At 36.3% G+C, this 14,849-nt stretch overlaps 2 protein-coding genes and 7 non-coding genes across 10 annotated transcripts; all 9 read left to right on the top strand.

Annotated features, from left to right (window-relative positions):
* Positions 1-698: 698 nt before the first annotated feature.
* Positions 699-6,915, top strand: LOC109106905 (torsin-3A-like). 2 transcript variants are annotated; one of them, XM_042761931.1, is made up of 16 exons: positions 699-769; positions 1,257-1,295; positions 1,482-1,515; positions 1,852-1,885; positions 2,067-2,095; positions 2,287-2,336; positions 2,523-2,553; positions 2,736-2,814; positions 2,994-3,027; positions 3,228-3,287; positions 3,460-3,505; positions 3,702-4,859; positions 5,298-5,420; positions 5,596-5,861; positions 6,352-6,527; positions 6,711-6,915. In XM_042761931.1, exons 12-16 carry the CDS (start codon positions 4,676-4,678, stop codon positions 6,898-6,900), a joined length of 939 nt encoding a protein of 312 aa, XP_042617865.1. In that variant the 5' UTR covers positions 699-769; positions 1,257-1,295; positions 1,482-1,515; positions 1,852-1,885; positions 2,067-2,095; positions 2,287-2,336; positions 2,523-2,553; positions 2,736-2,814; positions 2,994-3,027; positions 3,228-3,287; positions 3,460-3,505; positions 3,702-4,675; the 3' UTR covers positions 6,901-6,915. The 2 variants fall into 2 exon arrangements, with proteins under 2 accessions (XP_042617865.1, XP_042617866.1); XM_042761932.1 differs by having other exon boundaries at positions 3,210-3,287.
* Positions 1,099-1,179, top strand: LOC122146029. Its single transcript, XR_006160721.1, has one exon. It is a non-coding gene; the product is annotated as a small nucleolar RNA SNORD74 (small nucleolar RNA).
* On the top strand, positions 1,343-1,412 carry LOC122146033. Its single transcript, XR_006160725.1, has one exon. It is a non-coding gene; the product is annotated as a small nucleolar RNA SNORD75 (small nucleolar RNA).
* LOC122146027 lies at positions 2,145-2,225 on the top strand. Its single transcript, XR_006160719.1, has one exon. It is a non-coding gene; the product is annotated as a small nucleolar RNA SNORD79 (small nucleolar RNA).
* LOC122146031 lies at positions 2,379-2,463 on the top strand. The gene has a single exon (XR_006160723.1). It is a non-coding gene; the product is annotated as a small nucleolar RNA snR60/Z15/Z230/Z193/J17 (small nucleolar RNA).
* LOC122146030 lies at positions 2,591-2,675 on the top strand. Its single transcript, XR_006160722.1, has one exon. It is a non-coding gene; the product is annotated as a small nucleolar RNA snR60/Z15/Z230/Z193/J17 (small nucleolar RNA).
* LOC122146032 lies at positions 3,336-3,394 on the top strand. Its single transcript, XR_006160724.1, has one exon. It is a non-coding gene; the product is annotated as a small nucleolar RNA SNORD78 (small nucleolar RNA).
* Positions 3,562-3,634, top strand: LOC122146028. Its single transcript, XR_006160720.1, has one exon. It is a non-coding gene; the product is annotated as a small nucleolar RNA SNORD47 (small nucleolar RNA).
* Positions 6,916-9,553: 2,638 nt separating the features above from the next.
* On the top strand, positions 9,554-14,634 carry LOC109091378 (calreticulin-like). Its single transcript, XM_042761925.1, has 9 exons — positions 9,554-9,821; positions 10,182-10,283; positions 11,202-11,405; positions 11,500-11,594; positions 11,686-11,895; positions 12,127-12,239; positions 12,726-12,870; positions 12,973-13,065; positions 13,166-14,634. The coding sequence occupies exons 1-9, from the start codon at positions 9,728-9,730 to the stop codon at positions 13,370-13,372; spliced, it is 1,263 nt and encodes a 420-aa protein (XP_042617859.1). The 5' UTR covers positions 9,554-9,727; the 3' UTR covers positions 13,373-14,634.
* Positions 14,635-14,849: the final 215 nt, after the last annotated feature.

Here is a 14,849-nt window from a genome sequence, read left to right as displayed (position 1 = left end):
ATTAATAAACTTCTTAAGTCGCAGTTAATGTGTATTTTCTCTAGGTATGTTCTGCTTTTTCTAGTAACTATAAATTAGTGTTTAAAAATTCTTATTCAGAAATGAATGACTGGGAAAACAAAAAATTGTGGACATTTTTTGGTCAGCTGTGAAAAAGTACACAATATTTCACAATAGCTCCATATAAAATCAATCTTGTTTACTATAAGTTTTGAATGCTAAGAGATTATGTACACACATAATGAATGCAAAACGTATGTGAATGTTCTCATTAATGAAGTGCTTATAGAAACTTGTTTTGCACACAAACAGAATGGTTATGCATCACTTTATGCATTGCTAAAATCTAATCGGATAGGTTTGTGTTTGTGTGTGTGTGTGTGTGTGTGTGTGTGGAAGCAGTCTTTACAAAATTCTTTATTCTTATTCCGTTATTGAAAGTATTTAATTTTGCTGGTCAAAAAGTGTGATTAGAAACCACTATCTAAGACTTTACTAGATGCATTAAACGGCACATGAATAATCTATTTAGCGCACTCATCTCGCTAGCATTACTGGACTATTTGAGTAAATATTTATTTCTTTTAGCATTGATCCATATTCATGTATCACTTGAGGCAAAAGGCGCCACAGCGCCACCTGGTGTCATTACAGTGTACTAATAAAGCAGAGCAATTTCCCAGAAACCATTGCGCTGAAACGGTATATAAAGCAAAGCGACGCGTTCATCCGGTCTCATTCTTCTGCAGTTCCTCAAAGGCGAGTCTAGGTAATTCATTGTTTCCTTTAATCGCAGTTGTCTAATGTAATATTGGTTGTCGTTGTGTAATGTAGATATTTGTTATCCATCATAAGAGGTTTTATTTTAATATTGTTTTAATTTAACTAGATTCTGGAAAAAAGGGCGTCGCTAGGTCGCAGTGCGGTCCACGTGTTACAGGCCTCGAACATGCGCTAAAATTAATAATTAAATGCTAATATGCTTCAACTAGGTTTCGAAGGAAATATTTTAATATTAATCTGACTAAACCAATTAATTAACGTTTAATTCAGTAGTGGTCCACGTGGTTGGTAGGTGTGTTGTAGCGACTCATTACCTCATGTTCAGATGATGATACATGATGTTGGTAGGGACATCTGAGAATATATGATGAGTACCAACATCTCTGATGTGCATGGTTCTGCCTGCAATATTTTGTTTAATGTAACTTGCAAAGCCTTTGAGTGTTTCGCTCTCTCTCTGTCTCTTTCTCCAGTATCCGGGGTATTGATTGATTGAACGCGCGAGACGACTGGTATGTGAACCTTAAGTTTATTTTAAGTCTATTCTGGATGGTTTACTTGCTTATGATGAATAAAATGCATAAGAGTAGTGGACAGGAGTGGTTTCTGAAAACTTTTACACTGAAGCATTGTAAAGTTTTTATTCGAGGATGTAATGTTGACGTTTCAGTTTTATAACCGGCTTTTTTTGCTTGCAGGACTCTGGAGCGGATCTGGAGAAGTGTGTCCAAGGTATTTCTTTTCTCACACAGAGATGGAAGAAATTTTAATAAATAAATTCCTTGACTAACACTTAATTAGTCTACGTTGAGTTCATAAGCCTATAATGACCTCGGTGTACTTTGTATGATGATTTAAGTGATGTTTGTAGGGACATCTGAGTATTTGAGCCAACATCTTTGACAAAACTGTTGTGTATCTGTGTAGTCTTTTGTAAACCTCAGTTGGAAATTTTTTTTTTTGTTTGTTTCCCCGAGGCATTGTAAGGTAGTAATAATAATAATAATAATAATAATAATAATAATAATAATACCATTTAAACTACAGGGTTTTTTTTTTGGCTTGCAGGAATGTGGTGTGACTCTGGAACACCGTGTCAAAGGTATATAGTTTGTCGTGCTTTAATGTGTATAAGTGTGTATGATGATCATATTTGCTACTCTTGAGTTTACGCTGACGAAACTGCAACCACCAAGATACCTTATCTGATGCACAGCATTTGAATATCAAAGGTATTGTGTGTTTGTGCTCTTGTTAATATTTGCCCCTTTTTGTATTCATAGGAACATGTGCAGTGAAGTTGATTTGAAAGGTAAGCTTTTTAAAGCGTTTTCTAAAGTGACTCCTAGGCTGCAGTCGTTCACTGTTTATGATGATTGTTTTATAAAACAATGGGAATCTCTCTGAATTTGACTGAAAGACATCCGTGTACTGAAACAGTGCTTATTTAAGACGTTATCCTCTTTGCCTTTATTCTGTACTAACAACGTTTCATTATTACAGGTTGTTTTAGATCCTGGCACGAGCGATGAAGATGCCATCAGCTGAGCACGGTATTAATTTTGGATTTTTATTTTATTTTTTATATACTTTCTGTGATGCAAATGATGACCGCATAGTTCAGCAGAAAATCCATGAAGAACGCTAAGCATTGTCTTTCGCTCCTAGCTGATGCATCACTGGTGTTCTAGATCTATGTCTTTGTAGTTGCGGTGTCTTACTCTTGTTTGTGTTTGCAGCATGAGTTCTGCAGGGGTGCAAGCATCTCTGGTGAGTTTGAGATTCTGAAATTTGTTATATGTAAGATATGATGCAAATGATGACCGCATAGTTCAGCAGAAAATCCATGAAGAACACAAAGCATTGTCTTTCGCTCCTAGCTGATGCATCACTGGAGCTCTTATATCTTTACTTGAGTTGTTGCTTTGTCTTACACTCTTTTCTCTTTGCAGAATGAGTTCTACAGGGGTGGAAGTGTTTACTTTAATTCTGGCTGTGGAAAGATCAGCAGCTGTCTGAATGTTCTTCAGGGTAAGTGGTTAACTTGAATTGTGAATGGAACCAAGGTGGTCTCAAACTGATGAGTTCGAATCAGGTCTCTGATCTTTTTGAGGACATGTTAACACATTCTGACTTAAGACCACATAATGGTGCATTTTAACTCCTTAAAAGCAGGATGGTGAGTTTAATTGTCCTTTTGTGTCTTTTAGGACTGATCGGCATGATGTGCTGATGGGAGTCACTGTAAGTGGGTTTTTTTTTTTTTTTTTTTAAATTTTATACACTATAGCTTTAAATCTGTAGCTCTGACCATTGTGATGAATCCGATATCCACTGACTCTTGCCGTGAAGGATGGATATTAGCTCTGGCTGATCTGGTCACATGATAAAATCCTGGTCTTCATGGATGTGTTCTGTTCTAACAGGCATGTGCTCATTGACAGGTGCGGTGGTGACTGCTCCTTCATGCTGTGTGAATATGAATGCGGCATGCACTTGTAAAGGTTAGTTTTTGTTTCCAGATGTTCAAAAGTATCTTTCATGGTTGGGTTTTGTGATGCTTTGCAAATGTCTGACCTGAACACACAATGTGGATAAGCTTTGACTGAAACCCAGGTCTTGGCTTGGGGCAGAGTGTTGAATGTGACCAACTAACTAATGGCAGTCTCTTTTTAGGAAGCACAATATCCAGGACGGCTCTGGAAAAACCAGATTGTATAAGGTATGTTTGACTCATGTGTTTTTTTTTTTTTTTTATTTTTTTTTTAAATTTCTTTCAACCTGTGATGACATGATTCTGCCAGATGAATCTGCTGATTATATCCTTTTACCGTTCCATATATCTGAGGTTGACTGACACTACTTTAACCTTGATATTTGCACTTGTGCTCTTCTAAAGTCTGTCTGTTTCCTTGCAGGTGTGTTGCCTGCATCCGACTCTTCTGAACTATATTCCAGAGCTTCGGTTCTTGTATTGTTTTCTGATTTGAAGTCACTTGTCTCTTTGCAGCAATTAAGTGACATTTAAATGCCGTCATCTACATTTGTTATAACTAGGCCAAGTTTGTAAAGTGTCCTTACTTCAATAAAGTTGTAAAATCAAAGGTCTTTCAAGTTTATAAGGTTGTTGATGTGTGATTGTTTGGTTAATCTCTTATCAGTGTTGACCAATTAACAGGCCTTTCAGGCATTTGGTAGTATGCAATATGACTAGTGTCTTTATACTTTGAGTACTTGTACAGAGCATTTACACTTGGATATTTGCCTGATTTTGAAAGATTTACACATAGCTAACATCTGGTCTATAGAAGTGATGTCTGATGGTAATTCTAATCCAGGGGTCTCCAACCCTGCTCCTGGAGAGCTACTGTCCTGCATATTTCAGCTCCAACCCCAATCAGACACCTGAACCAGCTAATCAATGTGTTCAGGGATACTTGATAATTACAGACAGGTGGGTTGGAACTGAAGTCTGCAGGGTGGGAGATCCCTGTTCTAATCAAACATACATCAAGTTCTCAAACTGCGATTGGTCAATGAGCTGTTACCACGTGACAACATCAGCGCTGCAGTACTTCAGCATTTAGCTGAAGTTAAATATGAACAACGACACGGATGATTTTTTTTTTTTAAAACGTATCATTTTAGTAGTTCTGGTTTTTAATAACCATTCATTTGCTGGAAAAAAATTGCAGATCCATTTTTACTGCGCTAAGCCCCGCCCATTTTCTACCCCGTTTCATTCTATTCCAAAGACGACTGTGACGTCGGGTGGCAGTTCTGAACATTTAGCGCTGGAGCGGCCTGCAGTCAATGAGACTCGGCTGTACATATGAATGGACGCTACAATTATTATATCTAATAGCTCAATGTTACTGTCTTTGCGAGATCTATGTTTCCGGCGGCACAGATGTTTTCAATCGTAATCTTGCTCTCATTCCTGGCTGTTTCGGCTAATGCGGATTTTTTTCAGTTCGACAGCATTTCAAATGTTTCTACCTATTATTTCAATTACATCTATTGCAATATTTGGGAAGGAGACTGTCAACCACACCAGGATGATGCGACCCAACAAGGTAAAGACAGAATAGGATATGGATATATATATATATATATATATATATATATATATATATATATATATATATATAATGGTATATTATAATATATACTATAGTATAATGTTTACAATATAAACATACAAATACTATATAATGTACATACAATTTAAAATAGGAATGGATAACCAACGTGTCATGCGTTATTTTTTCTGCAAATTATATTTTCATGAATGCGTTTTAAAAAATTAAAACAGAATAATGTATAAATTATGATCTGTGAATTCATTATTAACAGATAATGAAATATATATGGTTAATGATAAAAAAAAAAATGCATTAAGTTAATTTGGATTAACTTCTCCGAGTCTCTCCTTAAAGAATGGCAAAAAATGGCGTTTGTAATGATTGTAATTTAACTGACTGCAGGCTTATGTAACACGCTTCTCTTCTCAGTGCCTACTGGGGACATTTGGCCAGGGTTTCCCCAGTACTACACTGGCATGCTGACTGCTTGGTACTGCAGCCTGGGTCAGTGCTGTGATTCAGGAGACTGTAGGATTACAAATAATATCACAGGTAGAGTCAGCCATCAACATCATGCATATATTATTTTATATAGATATTCAGGTTTTACAATCGTGGAAATACTTGAAATATCGGAAAGTTTGAACAAAAATCATGGAATAGTCTGAACACTTATCTCTTTTTTTTTTTTTCTTCCTTGACATATTCTTATCAATGGATATTTCAGGATTGGAAAGAGATCTACAGATGAAGCTCCATGGGCAGCACCTGGCCCAGTCTGTGGTTCTGAAAGCCATTCAAGGTTTCATCAAAAACCCTGAGTCCAACAAACCACTGACTCTGTCCTTTCATGGCTGGTCTGGAACAGGCAAGAACTTTGTTGCCAGGATAGTAGCGGACAACCTGTACCGGGATGGTATAAAGAGTGAATGTGTGCGTTTGTTCATTGCCCCTTTCCACTTCGCTCACGAGAGATTGGTGGATGTGTACAAGGTGAGCAAAGTTTCAATGTTTGACGTCCACATGGCAACCCGGGTCATTTGATCTTATTCAGCAGTCATTTGTTGATTTAGTTAACCTTTTACAAACAAATTATAAGTATTTGGTTACATTGTAATGTTACACATTAGTATAATATTTGCTATTTGTACTATAATTCATCTGCTTGGATACATTTAGCTTGAAAAAACGAAATGCAATGCAGTTCACGTAGGCAGGGGTCCAATACAATCACTTTATTTGGACTTCTAGGGAACATTTATTGGACGGCTGCCATTAAATGCCAAAGCTCTGGTATGATTATGCAATTTAACCTTGATATACTTGGATAGTTCAGTTAGAAAACCTGATTCAGCAAACAAAGAAATGACACTGTGTACAATTGATTGATTTCTTTCCAAATTCTTAAATATGCACGTACGCATTAGTGAATCCTGAACTTTACAATCAGTATTAGTATTTGTGTGGGTTTGTTTGCGACCAGGGCCAGCTAAGAGAAGCCATTCGAGACATGGTTCTGCGATGCCCACAGACTCTCTTTATCTTTGATGAGGCAGAAAAACTTCATCCAGGACTCATCGACGCCATAAAACCCTATATGGACCACTATGATAATGTGGATGGGGTCAGCTATAGGAGAGCCATATTTCTGTTCTTAAGGTTGGTATGTTATTAACAGATGGCTTCAAGTTGTCAAGTGAACCCATTTGTGTTGGAGTTCTTAAGCAATGTTTTTCTCTATACATACACTTTAAGTTTACTTACAGAATGCATGCAGAATCTGAAAATGATCCATTTAAAAAACTAAAGATGAATGGCTGATTCCTTAATGTCATGCTTTAGCAATATCGGTGGCGGTGCCATCAATGAGGTTGCACTGGATTTCTGGCACTCAGGACAGAATAGGGAAGATATCGGCATGGAAGACTTAGAACATCTTCTGCGTGCTGAAGCCATGGAGGCAGAAGGCAAGAGGCAGATTCTTTTAAATCTAATTACTAAATGTTTGACAAATGTCTCAGAGATGTTGTAATTTAAATTCATATATACATGCAGCTATATGTCTTTAGTCTGTGATTTTCACTGTAAATGTTATTCATACTCTCAATGCTACAATGCTACTTTTGTTTACACCTTCACAAGATTTTTCTCACACAGAGCTAACTCAAGTCAATCCAACTGACTTACTTCTACCAACCATTCCTTCCGATGGAATACCGGCATGTGAAACTGTGTGCACGTGACGCATACGCAGCTCGTGGCCTTCAGCCGGATGAGGGGACGCTGGATGAAGTGGCTAAAGCCATGCTGTACGTTCCTAAAGAGGAGAAACTCTTCTCTGCACAGGGCTGCAAATCCATTCCCCAAAGGATCAATTTCTTTCTACCATAACGGACTGTAACATAAGATCAGTGACATTAAAGAAACACAGAGTATACTTGAATGAAGCAGAAATGACTGCTGATATCTGAAATGCAAATGCAAACAATGCAGAAAACACTTCATATATATAGTTGAAACTCTATATCTTACACTCTGAGAGTCAGGACAGGGAGAGAGGGGTTTGCTCGTGACAAACCTGAAATTATATTTTTAAGAACTTTTTATCTACATCAATTTTATCTGCTTCTCCCAAGCAATGTTACAGTTTTAAAAAAAAAATACTGCATTTACAGTAATGCACTTACAATGGAAGCCTCTTAATCAAGCAAGCAAAACCACAGTGTTTACATTTTTTTCAGCATTTACAATTAAAAGGGAATTGCTGTTCACAACCTTTTTTTTTTACCTTCATAATATGTATTTCTGAGCAAAACAGGATATTCAGTAAAAAAATTAATCAAATGGATCTTCTAGGCTTTCCTTGTAAGTATATTATTGTCAAATGAGTTTTAGTTTTCACAAACTAAAAGGCCATTTTAAATAATTTTCGACCATATGCCACTAAGCAGATCCATTTTTCTTTAACCTCAGATATATCTTTTAGTTGCCGTTTAAGAACGTTGCATATTTTTGGCATTTCAATCATTGTCTGCATTGAAGATCATATTTCAAGACTTATGTAACAATTAAAAAATCTTGTATTTAATATATTAATTGTATACTTCTTTTGTGTCATGTATATTTAAAGGTTACAATCTCTTTAAATGTTACAAAACTAGTTAAATGTTGTATGTGTTTTTTGTTTATTGATATTTCAATTGTGAACATATTCTGATATAAAAATGTGAAAATGATTCATTGTAGGAAAGAAGTAAAGATGTGCTATTGAAATGGTGGATTATGAATGTAGAAAAAAGCTAGTGTTAAGCTTGACAAACATAATATTGAAGGAGTCGTTGCTTTACAATTGAGACTTGATGTAATGCACTTTTTTCACAGGCCAGTGTGCATTTTCTGTAGTTTGCCAATTTATCAGATTTGATTTTATTCACTGTATTCAGTTGTCAGCTAGTAACATGCATCTTTGACAAATTCCTTGCTAATAGTAGCATAAGCTTTTGCTTGTCAGCTCTGATGATGTTTACTGAAAGAGCTAAACTGAAGTTGTGCTTGAACGTAACTAAAGGTCAGTGTTTGATGGATGAACCATTTTATGCCACCAGCTAAAATTCTAAACTTTTGTAAGGGCTTTGTCTACAAATAAAAATCCACCAAAGTGATGCCAAACGGTGGGATTATTTAATTTTTTTCAACATCATTTTAAAAACTAAATTACTAAACATTCAGTTTTCTTCTTAGGGTTTGGCTTAGTGCTGTTTGTTATTATTAGTTGAGCAAGCTTAAATTCTGCATTTCCATTTCCCATTAATAACACAGACATCAGCGGGAAATGGCATTGTTACTGATATTTATCTAATGTGAGAGAAAGAGAGAAATAAAGGATATTGTGCCAAGCTCTCAAACTCTTAACTTGATATCTTTGCATAGATTTTGCAAACCACTTGCCTGGTTTAATAAATTGCAGTGAAAATAAAAATCCATTACATTAACATGTAGGCTAATCTTATTCTTGAACAATTTCACAACTACATTATCAGCGAAACAGCTTTAGATCCCTACTCTTCTTGAGCGAATATTCGAATCTGGTCGGATCTTTTTAATCGAACGGGCTGAACCTGCTTCACGAGCCGATCTGAACTAATTGTTCGCCAATAGAACTGAGCAATTTGTTCGCGAATCGAGCGGAAGCAGTTTTCGAGACATTTCACTAATCGAAAAATTACGAATCTCTTTAATGACCAAATATCAGAAATATTAAATTCACAACTTTATTGTAAGACCGCTTAAATAACATATATGACACAGACTTGGTTGTATAGCCTTTTATTAAAACGTGCAAGAACCCAGTAACTTAATCGAAAACCGCGTATAACTGGTTTTATAATCTGCAAAAGAGTAATATGTATATTCATATGGCTTTAATGAAAAATTTTAGATCATATAATATATCACTGCCTGTTGTCAGGGACCACGTAAGACCACTGAATCCTTTTTTCGAACCGGTTCATTGAACCGATTCGCGGAAATGAGTCTTCTCGTCACTAGTGTTTGCCAAACGCGTGGTCAGCTGGCATTGGCCAGAAAGGAAGTTCCATGGCATTCCGCAAATAATCTGATTGGCTGACCGGTGTGACGCTGTCGTCTCCAGCTGCCGTCCAATCAGAGCCAGCCATCTGTTCCCAGTCTAGAGGCGAGACTGCGCGAAAGATAACAGCGCACAGTGAATCCTGCAGGCATGTGAAGATCCAAACAGAGCTCATTATATACATATTCAAGCCTCATATTTCTTATTAAATCATTTCCATTATATTTAAGTATTCTATTTCCCTTAAAAGGGTATATATTTTACTGCAAATATGACAGCATTATCTCTACTGTTTATGGCCGTGTCCTTCGCTTTAATAACTGCAGAATCATCTGTTTATTTCCGAGAGCAATTTGAAGACGGCGGTAAGTTAAAAGCATTTTTGTTTTTTATGCTTTTTGAATACTATTTATGCTTTCTGTGGCTTTTAAGCATGTGATGAAGTCACCATAGACTTGATTTTATTATATGTGATGGATTCACTGTATATATTTTTAATGTCTTGGCAACAATGGTGTGTTGCATTCATTAAGTATAATAATAATAATAATAATTTAAAATCTTAGTCTTGGTTTAGAATGTGGTTATCATAACAAATAGTCAAGGCAACATGTATGAATGATGGTCAAAGGAGCAAACGTCCTTGATTTAATCTGATATTACTCATAATTATGCATATGATAATGCTTTTTATTTCATATTCATATCACACATGCACATTTCAGACACCTGGAGGAGCCGATGGGTGGAATCCAAGCATAAATCAGACTACGGCAAGTTTGTGCTTTCTGCAGGCAAATTTTATGGCGATGCTGAGAAAGATAAGGGTGAGTGTTGCTTTGTATACGTCATGCTACAGATTAATGTTTGAATTTGTGGTTTCCTCCGTTTTGCATTATTTTATGCACTGAGTAATAACAACAGGGGAGGGGCTACTGTCTGTGACATCATTCCCTCTGCTCTTCTGAGCTGCAGGCATTTAACACCATTTGATATTTACTGTTTCAAAACATTACAAAACCACGTGTACTCTAGGGCCAAGTTATCCTGACACAGACTAAATTTAGTCCCATTTTTGTCTAACTTTGTGCTTTGCTGAGGTTGAGTAATATAGTATGCCTTAAAGACAGTGTGAAATCAAAGTTAGAAATATATATATATAATTAAAATGCATGTTTGAGGCCATATGTATCTCATGTACTTTAAGCAGATATTTTTTATTACACATTCAAAATTAGCAGTCTTTCAAAAAAAAAAAGGACCAAAAATATTGATTTTTCTCAAGTATTTCTTGTTATACATTAAATGTTACATGTAAATTTTTAAACTTGCACTTTTTTATGAAATCGGTAGCAGTAAAGAGGCTATTATAACGGAGTAAATATATAACATGTTTTGATGATTGAATGTGTGTTCCTCCTAATTTATCGTATCTTTTAACATTCATATTTCTTTTCATTGTCTTCAAATTGCACATTGTTTGGAGGACAAAGTTGGGTAGAATGTAAACTATAAATTCTGTAAATAATGGATTAAAAAATTTTTTTTTAATTAAAATGATTCCATTTTTAATAATTAATCTTTTTGTATTGTTATATCTGATTAATCAAAGAAACAGTTAACAGAATAATTGATTATCAAAATAATCATTAATTGTAGCCTTACTCCTCAGATGATTTCTATGGGGATTTTAATAACTGAAAAGTTATTAAAAGTTGCTCAGATGTCTTACTGTAAACTTGCAGGTCTTCAGACCAGTCAGGATGCTCATTTCTACGCGCTATCATCCCGCTTTGCTGATTTCAGCAACAAGGATCAGCCCTTCGTGATCCAGTTCACTGTAAAACATGAGCAGAGCATTGACTGTGGTGGAGGCTACATCAAACTTTTCCCATCAGACCTCAAACAGGAAGATATGCATGGAGACTCCACATATAATATCATGTTTGGTGAGCATCTTAATAACCACTTTACTGATGGACATGTACATTTTTATGCTTTTGGACACACAGGATGATTTAATAATCATTTTATCACTTCCAGGTCCTGACATCTGTGGTCCTGGCACTAAGAAAGTACATGTAATCTTCAATTACAAAGGCAAAAATCATTTGATCAACAAAGACATTAGATGCAAGGTAATCTTATTGTTAATTAATTAATTTATTTATTGTCCACTAATGCACCACCAGTCCTACAAGTTCATATATCATGTATTTTATCATCCAGGATGATGAATACACCCACTTATACACGTTAATTGTCAATCCTGACAACACTTATGAAGTCAAGATTGATAATAAGAAGGTAGAGTCTGGATCTTTGGAAGAAGACTGGGACTTCCTGCCTCCCAAAAAGATCAAAGATCCCGAAGCGAAAAAGCCTGAGGACTGGGATGAGAAAGAGAAGATCGACGACCCTGATGACAAGAAACCAGAGGTAAGGACAGCATCCTTGATGTTCGTCCAGAAACAAAGAGATTCTTTCTCTTGTTTGTCGAATTAACTTTATGAACCACTATTTGGGGTACGTGTGCAAAGATCACCAAGTAAATTGTTTAATTTGCTGGATTTCCTGTAGCTTAACTGCTGTTTTGATATAAAGTATAAAATTATGTGTCATGTTCATCTCGGCTTGTCTGATATCATCTTCGTCTGTGTGTTTCTGTAGGACTGGGACAAACCCGAGAACATCCCTGATCCTGATGCCAAGAAGCCTGATGACTGGGACGATGAGATGGATGGGGAGTGGGAGCCGCCCATGGTCACCAATCCTGAATACAAGGTACTGACATTTCTTTAACTGAGGTTTCTTTAACAGACGTAGCGACAGATCTTTTCTTTCTATGTACTGTGATATACATCGGAGGAAAACGGATTATCGTAAGTAATAAATGTAATGAAGGGTAATTCAGTCCATCAGTTGTTGATTGGATGGAGGCAGATCTGAAAGTAAGCTTGAGGTTAATTGTGAGAAACGGTGGGTTTATGCAGATGAAATGATTGGAGAAGCCTGGCGTACATCGCCAGAGAGAAGTCTGTCATTTCTCTGGAGGATCTAATTAAGAGACAAATTATAAAAAAGAAACATATTGACTACATGGATGAATCGTTCACAGTAAGATCAATAACATGCATTTAGGGTGAATTTAAACTTCATGCTGACTTTAATATTGATCAAAGATGCAGATAATACCTAAAAACATTGTTTTGTCATAATGAATCCTGGGTCTGTTTCCCAAATTCCCAAATTAAATTTTTAATCTTTTCGGGTGAGTGGAAACCACGCCAGATTGACAATCCTGCTTACAAGGGGAAATGGGTGCACCCTGAGATTGATAACCCGGAGTACACCGCTGACACCGAAATCTATAAATACGATAGCATCGGAGTGATTGGACTGGACCTGTGGCAGGTAGCAATTTGCTTTGTTACAGTTACAGTTTTCAAATATTTAATAACTGTTTATTGACATGTTTTAAACCACTTTTGCTTGTTTTTTGGGGGTTTTTTTTAAGTGAAGTCTGGCACAATTTTTGACAACTTCCTCATTACCAACGACCCCAAGCTGGCAGAAGAGGTTGGCAATGAGACTTGGGGTGCCACAAAGGTATGCTTCTTCAATTATTATCTGTCTATCCTAAATAATTTTTCACTTAATTGTAGTTTTGATAAATAATTTCAAATTTGTATGTTTTTGTTCCTCTCAGGATGCTGAGAAAAAGATGAAGGAAAGTCAAGAAGAAGAAGAAAGAAAGAAGCGTGAGGAAGAGGATAAGACAAGAAAGGAGGAGGCAAAGGATGAAGAGGAAGATGAAGATAAGGAAGAGGAAGAAGAGGAGGAAGAGGAAGAAGAAGACGAGGAGGAAGAGGACGAAGAAGAGGAAACAGACTCTAAACTCAAAGACGAGTTGTAGATTTCAACAGGAACTTGTGACTGGGGTACAATGCAGAGAACTGGACTAATGCTGGACATTCCTTTTTGTTGTGTGTCGGATGATTCCGGCAGGATTTTTTTTTTTTTTTTTTGTGCTGTTCCACTACTACAAACCTATTTATAGATTAACTTTTTTCATAATTTTTATTTGCATGATGTCAGGCAAAGCCCCAAGCATTTTCATTCAGGCAGGGTTGAAGGGAGCCAACATAGTGTGAGATATGATCCATAAAAATTTTAATGCTCATGTTTACAAATGCCAGATATCCTGTTTGCTAAGCAATTCTGTGACATGAAACTTGAATCATAAGTCATCAACTGGTAGCTACCGTACTCAGACACTAGAATAATTACCTCAAAAAACATGAACTTAATCTAGTTTGTTGGTAATGTGGAGCAGTTTTGAGGTACTGTTGCCACCGTTTTGTTCCATATTTCACTTCTGTTACAGAATATACCGAGTTGTTTAGATAGATGCCATCTCATCTACAGCATTTTGGCTTGACACAGTTTTACGTGTGTGTTTGTGTTTGTGTGTGTGTGTGTGTGTGTGTGTGTGTGTGTATGTTGGGTTTGTAAGAGAGTCCTCACTTTATTGCATGTTTCGTTTTAACCCAAACCTCAAATTCATAACCTCTTAATGTCAATCTATCAGTGACCAGGTTTAAATCTTGGTTGTGTACTATCCTAAACAGACTCTGGATCTCACAAGCTGATACAGTTTTGATCTGAAATTGGTCAGCAAGCAAATTCTGACACACCTGGTTTCCCAAAAGTTGAAAATGAAGAATTTCCCCATCTGACTGATTGAATTTTTGGAGAAAGTAAATTAATATCAACAATGTTTTTTAGCTGCAAAACTCTTGTGTGTGTTTGCTTTGGTTCTTTTCAGTAACTGAATTGCTGATTGATTTAATTTGGCAAATGTGATAATCAAGCCCTAAATCTGTGGAGTGTGGAAAAATGGAAAGCTTGTGAGATTTCAAGGGTGTTACGAGGAAAGTTCCATAGCTTTTCTAGTAACACTTCTGCTCTCCAACAGAGATTTCACAGCCATTGTGAATATTGCACTGCTGTACTGCTTCAATCAGATACTTCTCCCAACAAAATAGATTGTGACCTTTTTTTTTAAGATATATTTTGTACTTTTTGTGTTTGAAGGACATTCCTTGACATATTGAGAAGAAAAGCTCTGGTATGAAAGTTGCTGTCCAATAATAAAACTACAAAAAGAGTCATTTACCCAAGTGTTTTGACTAGTTTTTGAGAGCATTAACTAAATAAATTATTCCCAGCACATGTATGCGAAACAATAGGTTCCTGTCATAACCTCGGTTCTCTGAAACCTTGAATGGAGAGATCCACCAATGGGAAGAACATTCGTACCTGACCTCTGCAGAAGCATCCCTTGGAAGGGTCCCATTCAAAATATCAGCAACTAAGCCCCAATATGATGT

The sequence above is a fragment of the Cyprinus carpio genome, chromosome A8 (genome assembly GCF_018340385.1).
Source record: "Cyprinus carpio isolate SPL01 chromosome A8, ASM1834038v1, whole genome shotgun sequence".
NCBI lineage: Eukaryota > Metazoa > Chordata > Actinopteri > Cypriniformes > Cyprinidae > Cyprinus > Cyprinus carpio.
This window is presented reverse-complemented; position numbering and strand designations above follow the sequence as displayed.